General features: G+C 31.0%; 1 protein-coding gene and 1 pseudogene across 1 annotated transcript; one reads left to right on the top strand and one right to left on the bottom strand.

Moving 5' to 3' along the window:
• Nucleotides 1-5,358: 5,358 nt before the first annotated feature.
• LOC100803875 (glycerol-3-phosphate acyltransferase 1) lies at nt 5,359-7,993 on the bottom strand. Its single transcript, XM_003545094.5, has 2 exons — nt 6,827-7,993; nt 5,359-6,370 (listed from the first exon to the last, which is right to left on the bottom strand). The coding sequence occupies exons 1-2, from the start codon at nt 7,556-7,558 to the stop codon at nt 5,480-5,482; spliced, it is 1,623 nt and encodes a 540-aa protein (XP_003545142.1). The 5' UTR covers nt 7,559-7,993; the 3' UTR covers nt 5,359-5,479.
• Nucleotides 7,994-12,713: 4,720 nt separating this feature from the next.
• LOC100778725 (DNA primase small subunit-like) lies at nt 12,714-17,834 on the top strand (annotated as a pseudogene).
• The last annotated feature ends 4,069 nt before the right edge of the window (nt 17,835-21,903 follow it).

The raw sequence follows: 21,903 nt of genomic DNA, 5'->3' as shown, positions 1-21,903 counted from the left end.
GCTAAGGCTCTACATCTAATCTAATCTTTAACAAACAGAATGGATTACACTAAAAAGATGTAAATTTCTTACAGATATAAGTGATCAACTCAGACAAACATTTTTTCCGTACGTTTTACTTTACACATGAATTAGAAACTTGAAAAGCGAAAAGTAATGATTACCTATATATAAAATATCATGATAGAACAATTTCAACCAATAAAATAATTTTTGTTGCACAACTTTACAATATAATGTATACAGGTTGATTTAAAGTACAATTTCTTAGGTGTTTATTTTTTTTCCAGCGTGTAATTAAGATCAATATGTTGGCATTACAAAAGGATATGTACATTGGAGGGTATCATCTTTTGGTTCTGACCATTGGAATTTGTTCACATGGCATGTAGTCATATGCACAGGGCATAGGTGCCCTACTTATTGTGTTTGTAGGCATAATAATAATTGAAATTTATTTGCGATGAGTTTGGTAAATTCCCCCAACTGGGTTTAGGGTTACCTTTTTCAGTCACTATACAACCAACAACCTTCTTTACCTTCACAAGTAATAACCTGAACTACCTACCTTCTAGAAACATGTCACTCACCCCCTGTTATGTTTGGAGTAAATTAATAAGGTAAATTGTAGACCTACGACATAGCTTACATAAAGTTTTTTTTTGTCTATTAGACTCATACTTTTTTAAAAGTCTATTAAATTAAATAGATCAGGCTTAGGCTTATTAAAAAGTCTTATAAGTCTGATAGGTCGGCCTATATATATACTTATATTATTTTTTGGGTACAATTAATATTATTTTTTAAAAAACTAGCGGATTCCTTTATATTTCTCATTATTTTTATTAGTTTTCCTATTTCTGTTAACAGTTCCTTTTTCTATTCCTATTCCTATTAGGTTTACTTTTTCTTTTAGTACGTTCCTGTGTTCTAGAGCAAATAAAAATCATATCCTATCATATGCTATTACGTTTCTATACAAAAATCATATCCTATCCTATTATGTTTCTATACAAAAATCATATCCTTTTTCTATCAATTTTTTTTTAACTTTGTTATTAAGTTCCTAACCAAACAAAAATCATATCCTATTATATCATATTACGTTCTTGTACAAAAATCATATCTTATTAAGTTCCTATACAAAAATCATATCCTTTTTTCTATCAGGTTATTTTTTTTTTTTTACTTTCTTATTACGTTCCTAACCAAACAAAAATTATATCTTTTTCACTTCAAGCTTTTTGACAGAGGTAATTAACATTCTGTGTTTAGCCTAGAAGGTGTGTTATTTTTATTTTTTTTTTGTAAAAACAACTAGGAGTATTAAAGATTTAATGTGAAGAAGACTTTTAAATAGACTTTTAAATATCAGGCCAGGCTAGACTTTTAAAAAGGTCAGGCCGAGCCAAAATAAAAGCCTTTGATAGGCTATAGGCTAGACTCAGACCTCAATCGTAGACTAGGCTCAGGTCTTTTAAAGTCTCGTCTGACTTATTCTCACCCTTATCTAATAAGCTCAGTAAATATATTGATTAAAAAAAATTAAAAAATTATTTTTATTAGGAAATAAAAAATTATATTATTCATAATATTTTTTTTATGATTTATTCAATAAATAATATATATTTTTATCTTTTAATTTTTTAATCAATATCCTTAAGATATCGGTTAGTAAAACTAATATATAATGACCTTTAAATTCACGTCTTAACTTATTTTAAAAGCAAATTAATCATTATACAACAACAAAAAAGCAAACTGATTTTATATGAATTATTTTTTAAAATAAATTTTGTAAAACTAAGTTTATTTTTTAAAGTAAAGATAAATGTACTTTTTAAATCAAATGGAGAGTAAATACATCTTAACTGATTTTAAAACCTAACTCATTTTAAAAGTGTCTTTTGTATTTGTTTTTGTTGTGTCTCCAACTTTAAAAGTGTCTTCTATTACGGACATTAACTCTTAATTTGTTAGAGTGGTTTTGAATTTTGATAGAATTATTTTTCATGGAATCGATTTTGGGCAGTTAATTGTTAAATGTGATTAATAAGTGTGTCTAAATTAATTTAATCACACGCTTATATTGTGTATTTTTTTTAAGAAAAAAAGCATGAAAATGAATTTTGATACTTTAGAGCAAGCAGTTACTTAATCGACAAATAACAGTAATTTAAAACTACTATTAAAGTCATGTAATTGAAAAAAAATGATAACTACACTGAAGGAGTCACACGCAAAGAAATGACCAGTTAAGAAAATTTACTATAAGAAAAATTAAAATTAGTGGAAAAATTAAATATAATTTTTTAAAAAAACTATCACTAAAATTTTTGTGGTGATTAATGATAAAAAAAATTTCGCCTTTTAATTTGATCACTAATTCTTTGATTTGTTTATAGTAAATTATCATGTATACTATATCCAACTCAAAACATATTACTTATTTTTTCTATACGTGAAAATATTATGAGATTTCTAACTTGTATCTATCATTTTTCTTTATAATTTTCATATTTAATATATATATATATATATATATATATATATATATATATATATATAATTTTATATTATCAATCAATTAAAAATTATTTCAAGTGTGACATTTAAAGTAAAAATTATAAAAGTCAAACAATTTATCATACATATCAATTTATAATTAAATGATGGTATAATTTTTTAACAATATGAGTGCATCTAGTTAAATTTAAATAGTAATTAATTTTAAAGAAAATAATATCATGGACCCTTTTACTGGTATCTCTTTTGTTTGGTAGTTCTATGCAGTTGCGTATCAAACAGTAAACGGTTCCTTCACAAAAAATTAAAAAACCGTAAACGGTTCGAAACTGTTCAATGGCTTAAACTCGGAGTGGACTTCGTCATTCTCGACTGGGCCTCTCTTTTTTACCAAAAAAAAAAAACTGTGGTTCATGATTCATGATTGTGTCATCTTATGACCAAAAGTTTAATGTATTGTTAAATTTAATTTAACAAAATGATGCTTTTAGCATTTTTTATAGGCATGAAATTTATTAATTTAATTATTAAATCATAAGATATTATTCTACTAATTATATATATATATATATATATAAAAAGTTTTTGGTAATTTAGGCTAAAATACAGAAACTTTGAAAATATTGAGATTCATTAAGAGAATGATTCTTTTTAATACCGGACTATATATACTTTTTCATAGATAAGAGCTTAAAGATTGAAGTCCTGACCAATGTTTAAGAAACACAATTACTTGTGAACCGTGTCGTTGAATTGTTGGTAATATATTTTAAATCATTTATCGTACATATATCAAAAGAAAATAATGCGATAGAACATCAGTTTATTTCTGTATTATATATAAATTCATAGACTAAATATTTATTTTAAGAATTTTAATGATTGGATTAATACTAGACTAAAAGTTAAAATTTATAAAAAGGTTATTGAAGATATCATTGTCAAATTTAACATCCAATATCAGTTAGATAATTCTTTTATATAAATCTTACGATGAAGTGACAAAAAATATATGATGGAAACAGTATTGGTTTGGATCAATATTAGTTTTGTTAAATGTCTAAATCTGATGAACCGACATTCCATTTAACAAACTCACATAGTCACATACCCAACAAAAACAAAGAATGTGTTATAAAAATGTTTTACTATTTCTTGTAACATTATACTCATTTACGCTTGTCTAGCCTTATAAGTTTTTTGGAGAGTGATATTAAAAATTGGTAAATAATTTCCCTTTATAATAATTTTATAGAAAAAATGCATAATTATTTTAAATTTCATAGTAAAAAATGCGTCAATAAACAAAGTTTATAACTATCATAAAATATGTGGCTGTTCCATATGGTTTTCTTAAGATCTTTTTGCCCAAGTACAGTCTTGACTTTGACTAAAACATTGATTCAGTTTGGCCCATGGAAGCAACGTTGTCTTCATATTTAAAGTCTTGAGCAAAGGGGTTGTCTTCATATTTAAAGTCTTGAGCAAAGGGGTTGGTAGTCTTTGTTAGTTCGGTTGGTAGTCTTTGTTAGTTTAGTTGGTAGTTTCCCCGACCCTAGTGCAATATTGCATGAATATGCCTAAAGATAAGAATAGGATAACAAAAATATCTTACAAAGGCTAAATTCCAATTTCTTCTATTTTATAAACATTTCTTCATCATATTGCTAAAACCTTTTTTTTTACTCTTTAAATTTAATTTATGTCGTGAAAAAAATATGATGAGTTAATTAATCAATTTGTTTACAGAGAGATATTAACTACTAGCAATTAATTTTGACTATTTGTCAATGTAATTTTATTTTTTTTTGCAATATTTATCATATAGTAATAATAAAGTCCATACAATATCATTTAATGAATATTAGATTTTAGCGTAGTTAAATTAACTAAATCCGTATTAACAAAAAATTAAAAGTCTGTCCACAAAAGTATGCGGTGAAAATTAACGTGTCAACATATTAAACCCCTATCCAAATTTGTCAAATTGCAGCAGACAAGGTTACTTAGATAAATCCTTCCCATGACACATTAATTCCTTGAATCAATAAAATTAATGTGTCTACCTACCTGTCAACATTTTTGTCATGATAACGATAACAGGGAGGGGTGGGAGGAAGAACTCTATCTTAGTTTAATTAAAATAATCACTTAAAGATTAAAAAATATATAATAAATATACACATGTGCTGAGTACTAATTAATTTTATACAATAGACATGACTTGAAGTGCTCCTCTTATTCTTATTATACCTTGCCTTGCATGATTCTCTCTCTCTAATTTGTTGTTATTTATTGTATTTTACTTAGTATATCCGTCATAATAGACACGTTCCTTGATATAAGTACACAGGCTGAACATTTTTTAAGATGTACAATTTCTTTTAATACTACCTTTGTCCCCGTAAAACTCTTCTAACTAATTTACAAGAATTAAAAAAATTGGTTAATTCAATGACATTGAATTTACGAATAATTATATCATCTTTATAAAATTATTCTTAAAATTATCGGAACTAATCATATCATTTTTTTTTCTTTGTTCATTCCATCTAATTAATTAATATAGGTTAAAGAATTATCTTCTCCAATATTCGAAGAAAAAATGTACAGTATTTGTTATTTATTAACTAATTAAAGTTATTTTGATATAAAAAATTAATGAATATAAGAGACAATTAGAAGAAAAAAAACTCTTACAAAGAGTGAAATACAAATTTGGTGTAAGTTATGTAAGCCCAAGATTCCTAGTCAAGTCCTAGTTACTTTAAGGAAGGAAGCAGTGTACGTAAAGTAGATATGCTAGTGCTTGACACTATCATTCAGTTAATATCACAATCATAAATGTCATATCCAATAAGAGCAAAAAAACAAAAGAAGAAGAAGAAGAAAGAAGCACAAAATAAGGCAACCTAAAAATAAGTGGACAAGACAATATGACATTTCATATCTATCAATAGCATTTTCTCCACTTGTCTTCATGCACAATCCCTTCATTCCCTGCCAGCATCATGTACTTATCCCTCCTAGTAAGTGTGGTGCACTCAAATCCCAAAGCACAAGCCAACTTTTGCTGTATATAGTTTGCCACTTCACAGCTTGACCTTCCTCCGGCACATGTTAGTTCCTTGGGAACCTTTCCAAGAACCTCAATATAGTAGCTAGGCCTTGGATTCATGAGAAAGAAAATAGGGTCCAAGCATTTCAAACCGCTTGCTGTGGTCCCATAGAACATGCTCACATGACTATTGACAGCCACAGGAACAATCTCATCAGCCAATTCAGCAAACAGTGAGCTGAACCTTAGTAAATATGGCTCCCTACAAGTTGTTCCTTCAGGACACACCACTAAATCACCTTCTTTGAGGAGCCTTTGCATGGTTTCACCATCTTTTCTTCTGTCCCTTGTTAGTCTCACTGTCCTAATAGGGGCTATTAACTCAGACACTTTGCTTAGGCTGTATGTGACTGCAGTCAAAGGCTTTGCCAAACATGTGCTTAGGAAAACAGGATCAAGGAGAGTCCTGTGGGAGCATACAAATAGGACCCCTTTGTTTTGCTCTGACTTTTCTTCTAGGACATTGCCTTTGACTTGCAGATTTATGCCACTCCAAACCCCTAATGCCATTGCCCATCCATAAGGAAGTAGAATACCCAAAAGGATTCTATAAATGGCTAAAAGAATTCCTAATGGAAACCACATGAACATATATAGAGTTGCTGAGGGAGTAGGCAGGAATGCTAGTCTTCCATCATGGAATATTAGGGGCTTTGGATATTTGTCCCTTGGCAACACTGAACTTGGGTTGCCCTTGCCCTCTTCATTGTTCACCACATATGCTTCCTGTCATTATCATGTAGCTGAAATTAGGCACAATACATTAATAGATCTAATAAAATTATGCCTACTAATTACAATCTAAAATCAAGATTTTAAAAAAATAAAATTATCGTGACTATTTTGACCACAATGTCAACTAAAACTATAACAACATTGGTTATATTTGTTCGTAATTTCCTACAATATTAAAGACCGTGACACAATCGAGACAATGACTGCAGTTTAAAATCTTGATATAAATGCAATAGATTTATGATATGCTGTGCTAACAGAACTTGTCATAAAGGGAAATAAAACTGTTCACCGGAATAATACGTGCAGGTTATATGTTGAACTTTGATTAGTCTTTGTTTTTTCAATTTAAATGGTTTTGTTTTTTTAAGAACATTGAAGTATTGAACACGCAAGAGTTAAACAGTTAGAGAGGTGATTAAACAGTGGAGCTAACTTGAGACTTACCTTGCAAAGGGAGAGAAAAAGATGATCATGAACACTAGAGCTTCCAACCCCAATATCAGGCTTTCTGTCTCCAAAATAATCCTTCAGTGCTCTGTGCTTCACAAGCAAGCCAGAACCAGAAACCAAACCACTAAAGTAGCAACCAACACTGTGCAACTCTGTGCCAACAACAGCACCGACACTCAAATACTCCCTAAGAAACCCTTCCACCATAACTCTAGGCACACTAGTGAAAACAACTTTAGACCCTGCTGAGGCCAGAACCTCATAAGCATGAAGGTTGAGATTCTCCAAATAAAACTTGGGCAAAACAGCCCTTGACATATTTTCCATGGCACTTGTTCTTAGCCCACAAAAGGTGATGAAGGTCATGACCCTAAGACTTAACTCATGGTCTAAAATCCACAACACAGGACAAGACAAGAGCAAGAGGAGTGCCCTTAAAATGCTGCCACCTTCAAAGGCAACAAGCATGAAATAAGGAAAGAAGGAGTGGGACCTCAAAAGGACTCTATGAATGTCACAAGCAACAAGTGTTTGTGAGCCTCTACCCTCCAAATCACATTTGGTAACGCTAGGGAAAGAAGAAGGTTGAAGGGGTGGTTTAGATGACAAATACCCCAAATGGAATCCATAACTCTTCATTTTTCTTGCTGCTCTATAACACGAGTTAGCAAGCAGCTGGTACAAGACCCAGTCTGCAAGTCTCAGAAGCACCATTGGGAACACCATGCTATTTTTTTTTTTTTATTTCAAATTGGTTGATGGTGATGATAAAGAGAAGGAGCAAGGGAGGCAAGAAGTAAATGGAATAAGAGGAGTGGGACTGTGTCTATCTGTGGTGAAGAGCAAAGTGTGCAGAGAATATTTATAGAGTCATTAAAAGGGTGCAGGAGAAAGTTTTCATTGTAGCATTTGGTTAACCACACCGCTGGCAATAACTTCACCTTCCACATTTTTTTTTCTTTTCTTTTGATACCGTTTTTAAGCACTGGCCATAATATATAGTAGCATTTTTTTCTTTCATGCAAGTGCCCTCTACATGTTGCCAGATAATATTAGCTTGGCTACTGCTGACATAAATAGAGTAGGTAGGTTAAAATGTTGGTGACCGCTTAAGAGAGAGTCTTTGTTTGAAATGTTGGCCCAAACACACACTGTGCTACCTATTTTAAATTCCATCCAATACTGTTCAATTTTCTCTTGCCACAGGCCAATACCAGGTTAGATCAACCACATCATCGAAACAATTGACTTTTTAAACCAATTAAGAATCATCCCTAGTCAAATTGTTCCTATCAATAAAAACTGTCGTTGACTACTAGTTCTAGTTCTATTTCTATTTCTATATTCTGAAAGAACATTGATGATAGTAGCGAGTAGTGTCTTGGTTAAGGAATTAAGAATATTTTTTTTTTTATTGAAATATTATATTTTCATTATTTTTTTCTCTTTATGAATTTGTGATGTATATTAAAAAAATATTTTTAATTATTTAATAAGTGTCCGGAGGCACGGGTTAGTAAGATCTAATTCTTTTTAATATATTTTTTTTTATTGTTAATAAAATATATGTGCAATTTTATTTAGTGAAAACCTTGTATATATAAAAATGGGTTGAAAAAATATGTTGAATGGTAGTAACATCTTTTTTCTTTGTATTGGGAAATTTTTATATTAAGGTACAAAATTAATTGAAAAGTTAATGGGCAGTTGAAAACTGACAGCTGAAAACTAAAAAAATAATTTATTAAATAATAAATGTTTAGTAAAACTAATTATTAAAACAACTAAAAAAATATAAAATAACAGAAAAATAATAAAAATGAAAGAAAATATGACTTATAAATATGTGACTTCCATAAATATATTGAATATAAAAATATAAAAAACTACGAGCTATAAAAATTTACATGTTAAAAAAATTATTTCAAATAGTATTTAAAAAATATTAAAAACTAGTAATGAAGTTACTAAAAATAAATTATTTATAAATAGTCAATTAGAAATTAATTAAAAATTTTGGGCAACGCAGACTAAGTATTAACCGTTTGACTCTGTTTTGTTATTTTGTTGTCTACGGCCTTATGCATTGCATTCCCAAGGCTATTTACTGATCGTAGGTGGGACAGTTATAGAGTTTGAGTTTAATTGCTTAACAAATCTGTTGTCTGTGACGTAAATATCGCAAGTCGCATGATTCATTTGAAATAAATTAATACAGTGATATACTACTAATTGTTTAATTGAGATAATTAGGCACCTTGGCAAAATCATACTTTCTGCATAGTCTGATATATCTCACGAGTTACAGTGACTTTTGCATTATTCAAATTAAATACTAGTATATATCTCATTTTATAAGTGTAATTGTTTAATCATTTTATCTGCATGGTACTTCTTTTACAGTTAAACACTAGACGCGTGAGTAGACTTATATGTTTTGACTGAAAAAATGAGTTATTCGTCACTTCAACTTAAATGAAGCCATATTTATGATAGTAATATTGTGATGATTTGTACTTGAGAAGTGAGAAGCCAGCATCTGTTTTTTCCATTTATTGTTTTTGCCATTTCCTACAAGCCAGACAAGGTAGGTAAAGGTTGAGCAAAGTTATTCAAAATGTAATGACATGCCTTTGGTACACAATTATTGAAAACCTTATGGAACTTATTTCTTTGCTGCTGCGTTCGTGTGACGGTTAGAACACCAATTCATGTCACCTTCATTTTGGGGTTTGGTGAACCCCTAATCATTTGATATGGCTGTTCAATGCACATAGTTTGCATGGAATCGTTAAGAAGATTCACGTATCTTAATGAGTAATTGTTGCCCAAGTTAAGTTGTCGGATCATCTCATACACACATAAATATATAGTTATAATATATTTATTTGGATAAGGCCACTACGCATGCTACTCCTAATTAACTAATATTTTTCATTAATAAAAAAAATGGAGATGAGAAGAGAAAAAATAGAAACACACTACTACAAAAACTGGATAAAACCGTCTTTGTATCCTTAACGGTAGCATGTGCCAAGCACATGAGTGGGCCAACAACAATACAAAGACGGTGCTCTGGTGAGACCGTCTTTGTTTTTGTTAGAACTTTCACGTGGTAGCCTCGTAATTTGAGGATGTAAATTCCAAAGACGGTCTTATCCAGATACCCGTCTTTGGATTTTTTATGGTTTCACGTGTAGGTCATGTGATTGGAGGCATTAAAATACAAAGACGGTCGTCACCCGACACCCGTCTTTGTATTGTTGGTGGTTCACGTGTAGGCCACGTGATTGGAGACGTTAAAATACAAAGACGGTCTTAACCCAAAACCCGTCTTTGTATTGTTAAAGTAGAAACATGTCATCATCTTCGTCATTTAGATACAAAGGCGGTCTTAGCCCAAGACCCGTTTTTGTATTGTTGGTGGTTACATGTGGAGACCACGTGATTTAATGCGTTAACATACAAAGACGGGTTTACTCGAAGAATCGTCGTTGTATGTTTTGTTCGTAGTTGTCATTCAACAACGGTCGTTGTTAGGACCCTTCGTTGTATCCAAAATTGTATCACGTTTTCGGCACGTGCTTATTACTTTCCCTTTCTTTGGCGCGGGGTAAGACTTCTTTAGTTGAAATTTCGTCTGAAATACTCTTAGTTTGGCGCCCTAGCATTGTCTCCGACAAACACCATCTCCTGTCCGTCGCGTGTTGTTTTGTTTGCAGCCGCCGCCGACAAAGGTAAAGCCGCATTTTGGTCTTCTTTGTGTATCCCTTCATTTGCATGTGTTATATTCGTTCATTCATTTGACGATTCTGCTTCCTTGTCGTCTCAGGTCGTTAGTTGTTGTTGGTGGTCTACATCGTGGTGTACATTGTAGTGTTTAACGTTTGTAAGCTGGTTCCATAAGGTAAGATACATTGTGTGTTTTGTGAGAGAAACTGTGATTTTTGTTTAGGTTGTTATGTAATCTGAAGTTGTTAAATGTAATTTTTTTTTTTTTTTTTGTGTTTCAGTGGTCGTTGATGAAGTTGACTTGCGGGCGTTGACTGAACGACCTTTGGGAACAACCTCCTTGCGGGCAGTGACTAAACGGACAGATTATCACTTTCATTGAGCATCGTTTTGTCTAAGTTAGTACACTGAACTTGATGAAACCCGTCATGTTGAATTTGAGCTTGACATTTATTGTCTTTATCCTTAGTTGTCTCTGTAATTGAATAAACTGGAGGATAAATTTATTGTCTTAGGACACAACCGTCGTAGAACACGGTTGTGTCTACGACGGTGCTGTCCACACGGTCGTCGTAGTCTTTCTTAATTTCTAAGACGGGATTGTCCAGCAATCCATCTTAGAATTGTAGAATTGCATAACCGTCATTGAAATTGATCGAATTTACTACGTCGTTGCAGACGACGACGGTCTTCAACCGACGTAGAAAACCGTTTTTAATCGACGTTGAATTCTGCTTTTGTAGTAGTGACATGATTATTGTGATTATGGAAATAAAGATTAAAAAAATTGTATTATATATTCTTTATATGAATAACATAACAAGATCGAGAAAAAAATTATACTTATATAATAAATTGTACGATAATTTGTCCAATCAAAAGAGAGAAAAAAAAGAGAGAAATTTGAAATGTAACAAATGAGTCAGATACAACAAGTGATGTTATACAAATTTTGCAAGTGTATTACATTTCTAAAAAAAATATAACATTTAAGTAAAAGAAATACTTGAAGCATGTACGTGCCTAAATAAATATGTAAAAAAAAAGCATAAATAGAGAAAGGGCCATAAATAATGGGGAAGGAAAAGAGTCGCAAGAGGAATAAAAAAAATTGATAAAATAATTTTTTTAATATAAATATACTTTTTTTTTCCTTTTATACTATCTATAATTTTAAGAGTTTTACATTAGTTTGTCCAAGAATAATTCTAAATTCTTCAAACAATGAGACATTGCAAAGCGCATGTCAAGTAACAATCCCATTGGTATTGCTTGCATAATTTTTCAAGCAATTGGAATGAACACAATTGGCACAAAATACGTCACTTTTCTCATGTAAGTAAATAAAGCTAAAGAATATGCACCAGATATTGAAAGTAAGTTGGGTGAGCTTGCAATCAAGCTCTTCAAAAAAAAAAAAAAACTTACTCAAGTTTGCAGGAAGTTCATAAAAAGTCTTATTAATTTATTTCATATTTGGTTGCTTTTTTACTTTCATTGTAATTTCTAAAATATTATTTTTTATTTTTTATTTTATTTTTTCTTTCATTTTTTATATATTATATGTTCTTTATTTTTAACTAAATGATTAAACACAATGATTAATGTGTTGATAGTTTTGCTTGGTCATTATCTTTGCATCATATTAGTTAAATTTATTAAAAATTATTAAATTATTAAATAAGATGTGAAAAAAATATAATTTTTAATAATTTTTAATTAATAAATGATAATGTGTTAAAAATGTGTCAAAGAATATATTATTATCTTTTCTTTAAATGAAAAAAATACAAACATAAGGACATTCAGATTTACCTGTTGAATGAATTGAATATAGATACATTATTTTTATAAATTACTTACATACGAACATTCTAAAAATAATTTAATTATAAATTTGCCCGATTAAGTTAATTGAATCATGGCCTTCAATTATTGTTTTTTTCTTGGCAAGAGGAACTAAATGTGGAGGTTTTTGCACTTCTACTATTGTTTCCTACACTTATTACCATTGTAGTCCATTATTTTGTATGTTTAGTATGAGTTTTCCATAATGTAGTGGAAAGTACAAGAAATAATAATGGGAGTGCAGTAAGCAACAGAGGCTTAGGCCCATTAGCGTCTCAGTTCCCGCCACATTTATCTTGATCTTCCCGCCATCTCGTTCACACACCAATCACTTCGCTCTCGATTTCTCCGTTTCCCACTTGGCGAACACAATTCTCCGATTGATTCAGTTCATAATTTCGGTCGCAAAGCAAATGATCCCACATCAAGAACCCGATTTCAATCTCAATCACCTCAAACTATATTACGGTTCGTTACTTTCACTTCCCGTTTCGTCTTTTTCTTTTAATCTCTGTACCAAATTAGCATGATTTCCATTGTTTCGTAATGGGTTTTAACCTTTTCAACGTTTTCTCTTCTCTTCTTTTCGTTTTCTCCAGGAAAGCTGTTTCCTTTTGTTGATTTAGTCAGATGGGTGTCTTATGGCAACGGTAATAATATCGCCTAATCCATGCTTCCAATGGGTGTTGAATGGCGATGCATTCGTAATTTTAATTTTAAGGATTAAATATATTTTTAGTCCCTGCTAATAGGATGTTATTTGTTTTTTAGTCCCTCTGAAAAAATCGTGTCATTTTAGTCCCTGCGATGGGTGTTAGGGGTGGTGTACTGGTGTCTTTGTTCTTCACAAAAAATCGTCTCTTTTTTTGTCCTTGGTTTATGTAAATAGGAACCACACACTGATGCATTTTCGTAAATGATGACTAAAAGCATATTTGACTCTAATTTTAATTTTAATTTGTTTTTATGGGGGGATTATTTGTAGATGGGAAGCACCCTGGTTGTGATCAATCCTACATTGGGCGAAGAGAGTTTTCCTTCACTCTGGAGAATGATATATATCTGCGCTTCCAATCTTTCCACAATGCCCACGAGCTCGAAAACTCCATCAAAGAAAAGTGCCCTGTTAAGATAGATATTGGACCAGTCTACACTGTTGATGTAAAATGTCCCCTTTTATCCAAATCCTCTCTACTTTGTTTTCATTATTATGCTTCAAGTCTTTTATAACTCATGCAGCAATAATGCCAGCGTTTCTGTTCTTTACTAATCTGTTCCTTGTATTTGGTTCAGCCTGCAAAAAGGAATGCCTATGCACAGAGTGGTGATAATAATGTCTTTGCCCCAGTTGAGAGGGAGTTGATTTTTGATATAGTAAGATTTTTTCTTCAGCCTTGGAGTGAAGCCTTTAGCTATTGTGGCCTTCTTAACATTTGACACCCTTTTGTATTTTGAGTTTCTATAGGATATGTCAGATTATGATGATGTTAGATACTGCTGTTCGGGTGCGCTGATGTTTGTTTGGTTTGCTGGCCGTTGATGACTACAGCGATCAAAGTGATTGATACTGCCTTAAGAGGTAGTATTTTGCATCTTATATGATATTGGAGAAGTGGTGCAATTTTGTCATTTATATTGTTCATTACATTGAAAAAACAATTATTGAAATAATAAGATAGCAGTACATCTCATATAACATATAAAGACCATGGAGTTGATGTAAGTCACCTGGCAGAATCCTCCTAAAATAACATAAGTTTGCCTCACAACAAGTATGATTCTCCCAATTCATAACATAGCAGGGGAAAGTGACTTTACTGGATTTGGTCATCTCTCACCATGATAGGTTTATTTTTGCTGAAGCAGAAAGAGACATGATTTCTACTTTAAAATTTATGATAATAGTTGTAGTCTAGGCTGTATCTTGTACGTTTCATTATTTCAACATAATTTCCTGAACATTGTTATTGCTGGGAAATATAAGGCTTCAACAATGCCTAATATACCTGTTAGAGGAGGCTCAATGCTTAAGTTAGCCTTCACTCTGTGATATGTGGTATGGTATTGCTTGATTTTAATTACACCTATTACTGTATTGCATGCTTTGAGGTTCATCAAGCATCTCTTCTGCATTTGTTTTCATCCCATTTCTGATCTTTCATTGTGCTTAATCTTTATTCAATGACTGAGTTTTTTTGTCCTAATTCTTTTTTGAGATGCTCTTCATATATGAAAATGGTCAAAATACTATGGGAGGGAGGGATATAGAATATCCAACATGCATTCTTATTATATTTAGTGGCTTCGTATATGGCAAGATTGAGCCTATCTAGTGGTGATTGCACAAAACAAATGGGTGTTATTTGTTTGGGGGGGGGGGGGGTGGTATCTGCATTTTTTGTAACTGTTGTGTTGACTTTTGTTTTGGGGCTTCTGTTTCAGATGACTTTGGTTTCAAACACATTCTCTGGGTATATAGTGGGCGCAGAGGTGTTCATTGTTGGGTCTGTGATGGAAAGGCAAGAAGGTGAGGCACTAAACAGTAAACAATCAAAAGTTATCCTTTATCTACTTGTGGCTGTACAGTCATAAATTCAAATAGGTTGCCTTCACTTATACAGGTTGACAAATGAACAAAGAGGTGCTATTGCTGACTATTTTCGTGTCTACAAGGTATAGTATACTGATGACAAGTGGGTTTGTCAATACATGTATAAACTTTTTGTTGATTTCATATGCTGTCCAGGGCAATGAAAATAGTCACAAGAAGGTTTCTTTGATGGGTGCTGCTCTTCATCCTTTCTTGGCGTAAGTCTTAATATGAATCATTAACTTTCTGAATCAGATCTCTTATTTCATATAAAAAACTTCGTACCCCATTGCCCAGAGGCTCTTCGCTATGCGAAGGTATGGGGGAGGGATGTTGTACGCAGCCTTACCTTATTTCATATGCTAAGCAATATTTTATTTTTCCAGGACATCATACACTAATGTTCTCAAGGACTATTTTGAGAAAAATCTGCTTACAGGTCAAAATTTACTTGCTACCGAGGAGAGATATGAGAAGATCCTTGGCATGATTCCTGATGAATGTACCTTGTTTTCTGTCCTCCCTTCATATGAACCTTGTTCTTTCATTCCCTGCTATTATCTTATGCAACACATGGGTTACTTTTGCAGCCATTGCTTCTGAACTTAGGGGAAGATGGCAAGATAGTAGGCGGTCTTCTAGTGCAAAAGAAGACATCAATGTTGTTCGATGGGAACAGTGCAAACAGTTGCTGCAATCTGGAAAACATAAGGTATTCAAGCTTCCTTTTAGGAAATGTAGAATATCAAGGTCACAATTCAAGCCTCTATTGTTCATATAAGATGATTGTAAATTGTATGATTCATTACAGAAAATGATGCAGGATTTGCTGAAACATGTATCATTTGATATTGCTATTTATTATTAATGTTTTCCTAATCCTTTTTGTAGGCACAAGGGCTGCGTCGGTGCATTGAAGAGATTGTGTTCTGCTTTACCTATCCCAGGCTAGATATGGAGGTTCATCTTTTAACTGGCCTTTTTCTCATATCCACTGTTATCTTTCATGCTATTACCATTTCTGCAGTCATTATACTGCCCATCAATGTCTCTATAGAAGACCAATAACACCTTTTGACTTATTAAGACTGTTCATGTTTTAGGTTTCTAAACACATGAATCATTTGCTTAAAGCACCATTCTGTGTACATCCTAAAACAGGTTAGTATATAATTGTGCACAATTATTATTGATATATTTTTTATGAGGCTCGAGAATTCACTGGTGACATTATAATCATATGGTTTTATGGTTTTATGATTTTATCTTTATCTTTTAATTATAAAACTATCTCCCAGTTAAATTTGATTGATAGATTCATTAGCTCATTTGACTGTTTAGCATTACATGGTATTATTCTTTGTTCTAGGCCGAGTTTGTGTCCCCATTGATCCAAAACGGTGTGAGGAGTTTGATCCTACTACAGTACCCACCCTTTCACAGGTAAATTCATTCTGCAATGATAGTTTTCTGATATGCATTCCAGGGAGAGAAAAACTTTCCAAAACGGTGCTTAGTTCAATGGGTATGTTTGTATTTACTACTTCGGATCTGGAACTTGCATAAAGACACATGCTCCCTTCTCCAACACATTTTCATGTGTGAAAAGGAAAACACATAAGGATGCTGCTTTCTGAGAATTTCTGAACATGTCTTGTGTTTATGTGAATCTTGACATTGTGAGTTGTATGTAACATTGCAGCTGATAGAAGAGCTTAATTATGAAGGTTCAAGAGCTGATGTTGATGGTGGTATGTTAATTTTATACTCAATCCAATTTTCCTGTTTTACAAAATCTTCACATTGTCATCACCACGTGTCTTGGACTATGGGGATCCTGTTTATGTACATTGATATGTTCCTTCAATTCTAATTGTGACTTGGATTCCATTACAAAGGAAAGAGATTTTTAATGCCTTGTTTGATAGCAGAATTCAATAGAACTACGCTTGGAAATGCAATTACGCTTTTCAGATTGTCATTCTTACAGCCTTTACTAAAAGCCTGCAAGGTATGGATCATTTCATAAATGTGGGTGAAATTTAGTTATTTTCCCTTAAACATCATTTTATTGCATTAAAAAACCTATGCAATGTAAAAACCTTGATACTGGTATTATGAATCATTTGGAAAAATCTATTCCATGTGAAAGAAGTAATGTGAGAATGCTAGGAATGACTCTTTCTGTTTCTCATTTATACGTGTATTTTTTTTCTTTATTACAATTCAAATTCTTTAAAACATTGGTGTCGATCTTAATAATATGATACCTTATTACAGATTCAGCATTCAAGTATTACCTTACCTATCATAACTATTTTAAATAATGAATATTGCAGGAGGAGATAGAAAATTCCTATTACTTAAAATTGCAGCAGTCAAAGAATTCCCTTGCTTGGTAGTGCCACCTATTCTTGATTTGTCAAATAGAGCTGTCTTGGGGTCACATTAGTTGACACAATCAAATGATGAAATGTTGGTTGTACTGTTGAATCTTTTTTTTTTTTTTTTTTTGTATTTTCTTGCAACCACAATCTTTCTTTCTACTTCTGGTGAGAGAAAGGAAGTTGATTTGAATCTTTCCATCCACTGTATAAATTTTGGATGAAACAGGTAGGTGTTCCGTGGTATCTACAAAGGTATTTCTGCCAATGCGTAGGAATAGTCAGGGATCAATTTCCATTAAATTCAGCTGTAATTTTAATGTAAAGGACTACAAGTTTATTCATTATATAGTTTTCCGGGTATTTGAAAATTTGAAGGACTGAAAATAGTACTATTATCACAGCACAGCCCTTACAGTAACCCTAAAATTATTTTTTTTCATACTTTGTCTAGAGTTTTGTTTTATAGAAATTTAGGTACGTGACCATTCTAGGTCTTATCGTGGTTGCCATTAACAACCGATGTAATTACTAAATTCCCACTATACTTAAACTAGTCCACTAGATCGTTTGACATTGGGTGGCAACTAAGGAAAAATGTGTTTCTTGTTGTGCTGTTGCTAACACGTAAGATGGTAAAGTCTCTCACTAGACAAAAGATTATATAGTAGAATTTGTTATTATGTGGCTGTGAAGCAAGGTATGTGAAGATACAGGAATAACAAACACAACAAGACATTTTAGGAAGTCCAAAATCCAAATGGAGAGCAGTCCCATCAGTTGGTCCCACATCTTCGCTGGTGTTCATATGGCAACCGTATATTCTCGTTGCCCCTCGATGGAACCCTTCATCCCAACTCAATTTCTTAAGTATGCTCAGGATCATTTTATTAGAAATATTGAAGATTATTTATAAACTTTTTTTCACTTCAATTTCTAAGGGATATGTAATCCACGAAGCTGTGTACTTATATACGACTCCTACATGTATTCCTTCCACTAAACTATACTTGGTTGTATTTAGACCCCAAAACATAGGGAAAGGTCAATTATGTAAATATGCAGCCCTGTGCTCAGACAACAACTTACAGATCCGTACACTACGCCTAAGGGTTAATTTTTTTTCGGCTGTTTATGATTATTATGTCAACCTCAATCATTCCTGCGAAAATGTTTTTTTTTTTTTTTAATAAAGATGGGCTTGAATTCTGAGTCAGTCACAAACAAGTAATTCCAACTAAGTTGGTATCGTTAATTAGGATGGAGAGAAAATACATGTCAAAAAAATATCATTAAAAAAAAAAAAAGAGATATATAAAAAGTCATGGGAGACAACAATCAAACCCCATGAAAACTCAACTTATCTATCAAAAGAATTTATAGTTAAAAAGACCTATCTTATTTATGTTGTATTTTCATGCCACAAAAGGAAGAAGGCAATCCCACTAATAGAAAAAATTAACTATAGTTGCATGAGAGGTAAGAAAATTTGTGTAAATATCGTCTTCTATGTAAATATGACCTATTTGAAAGTTCATGCTCAAAATTAAGGTTTTTTTATTCCAAAAAAAATAAAAATTAGGTTTCTGTTTTTTTCTCCTCAAACGTAATTATCATAAAATATATTAAATAAATAAATAACAATGATCTAAGATGTCATGTGTGTTTTGTGTTATATTATGGACGCGAATTAAGAAAAAAACTACATGAAATGTTTAATACAATTAACTTTTTTATTTTAATTTTTTTATAAATACTTATTTTTAAGTTAAATTAAAAATTAAGCCCCTACACCTGACATCATTTTTTGTTTTTATTTCTACAAGAAAACATTCCTCATTTTATTATTTACACGAATAAATGGTCCTTCTCATGTTACAACGATATTAGATTTTGTCCTTATATTTACTATTTTTCATTTTAGACACTATGTGAATGAATTTACACTTCATTTTGAATATTTTTTTTACCTTTTCTTTGTTAACATTTTGGTTCATATACTTAACACACTTTTTCCATTTAATCTTTATCGGAAAAATACTCTAACACTATTATAACTAGGGAAACCGTGTCTCTAAATTTTTTAAATGAAATAAAAAAAGAGTTAAATACAGATAATAAAAAACGTGACAAAATAAAAAAAACTAACAATATAGAAGTAGTGAGGAGAGTTACTGTAGATTAGAAAAAAAAGATGAAAGTTTAAGAAATGGTTTAAAACTATCTAATGAAATGTGGACCGAAAGATATTTCATTTATTATTATTGTTATTAGTATATTGTATAGATAATGTTAAGAAACGTTTGTAAATTTTTTAGAATTAATAGTGTATATATTGACCGTTCAAAGAATTTTTACACCATCAATTAATTATAAGCTATCATATACGATAATTTAATAGGTTGTTGCCTTTTAATTATTATCTTATGAATAATATAAAAGACGATTTCTAACTGATTAATAGTATAAGATTTATTTTTTATATTGGTAATACATTAAAAATTAAACTCTTATTTTTATGTGAGAATTAAAATGTAAAGTTTCATGTAAAGACTAAACTGAAAAATAATATTAAGTGTGTAAGTACTAAACTTTTAATATAACCAATATTTTTATTAGACGCTTTACATTTTTTAACATTTAATTTTAAAACACTAAATCATAATATAGTTATGTTTGTTTTGTTGGCTTCTTACTTGACAAGGTGGGGTTTGAATGTGCTATGAAATTAGCATATTATATACCTCTCTCTCTATATATATTATGATATTTGTTAACATGAAAATATCTAAATTCAAGCACAAATTTATAACAACAAAAAGCAAAGTTGTAACACCGTAGTCCATATGAATGTAGAACACAAATTGAATTAACCTGTTACTAAACTAAATCAATTATTTATGTATATTTCGTTTAACATAAATTCATTGATTACTTATTCAATTGACTTCATCACTCATAAGTCATAACGAATATTGCAACGATGTCACATATACGAACGAATGCCAAAAAAATTTATATTTTATCATGATTGGGCCACATCACTTTACAACATCACAATCTTTATGCATCATGATTGAGCCAAGATATATAACAGGCCAGGTGAGTCCCCCCTTATGGCTAATTCAAGAATCTTTTTTGTCATATATTGACTATTGGTTATATATACTATTGAAGAAAAAGGAAGAAATTTTACATATTTATAAAATAAAAATAGATCAGGCTCGAAAATCTACATTTGGAAAAGCACACAAGAATAATTTATAAATGAAATCTTAATTAGCACCACTAAAAAAACACTTGATTATTTAAAATCAAATTCAACAATACAGTTATATTATCAAATAAGAATAAGAAGGTTAAATATAAGTGAAAAAAAGATCTATAGACCTGAGTTTACTTATGTAGTTGCTCATGATTCATTGATATAAATTTCTCCCATCTATCCTCCTTAGTTGCAAAATAATTAGTGACCGATTTAGATGAATAAGATGACGATGGTGAATTCCTTGTATCCAAAATATACCTAATAATAGATTAAGGTGGTGTGTCTTGTGAGTGAAATGATAATTGCTCATGACTCATTACCATAAATCACTGATGTTTATACCTAACCCAACACATAATTATTTTTTCCGTTAATTATTTATGTATTTACTAGAATAATTTACCGAATTAAAATTTTGATGAAAGTCATCGTTTGTTGTCTATAAGAAATGCAACTTCAATTTATTATACTATTTTACTGTTGTTGCTACGTCACATAAACTCCAACCATACGTTGAACCCTGAATTAGTGATTATTTTATTTGTTTTTTCAAGGCAATAATGATTGCATTAATTTAAACTAGAATTGAAGGACAAGAGGGACACGAATGAAATGGAGATATATAGAGGGGGTTGCTGATTCGCCAACAATACGTTTCAGGACAGATAAAATGTCCATATTGGAGGTTATGGACAACCTTTCATGCATCTAAACACCGACCTTAGTATATTCTTATGATGACTTTTTTTTAGTAAATTACTACATTATTTTGGTATAGCGTTGTCCTCTTGTTTTTTAAAATTACTTTTTTTAATATAAGTTTATGATATTTTAATTTTTTTTATAAATCTTTAAACTTAACTATTTACTATTATTTTGCTTCCAAAACATTTGTTAATATTATCATTTAAGTTACAATTTTTTTTTTAATTTTTGATTATAATGTGATCGACGAACTGCATATTTAAGAACTTATTTAAATTTTCCTTACTTTCAAAGAGATTAATATAATAATATCATACACTTTTAAGAACTAAAATGATAGTTTATTGGACTCTTTTGTTAGATATCCTATTTTTCAATTAAAAAAACATCATTTTTTTACGGCTAAAAGAAACCATCAATGACAACCATCAAACTAGGTTTTTCTATAGTATCTCACAATAAACATGCATATGTTTCACATTTTATATATCACTTCTATATTATAAGGTTGAGAGATCATATGATTATTTTGTCTTTATTTTTT

Source organism: Glycine max, chromosome 14, assembly GCF_000004515.6.
Source record: "Glycine max cultivar Williams 82 chromosome 14, Glycine_max_v4.0, whole genome shotgun sequence".
Lineage (NCBI taxonomy): Eukaryota > Viridiplantae > Streptophyta > Magnoliopsida > Fabales > Fabaceae > Glycine > Glycine max.
This window is presented reverse-complemented; position numbering and strand designations above follow the sequence as displayed.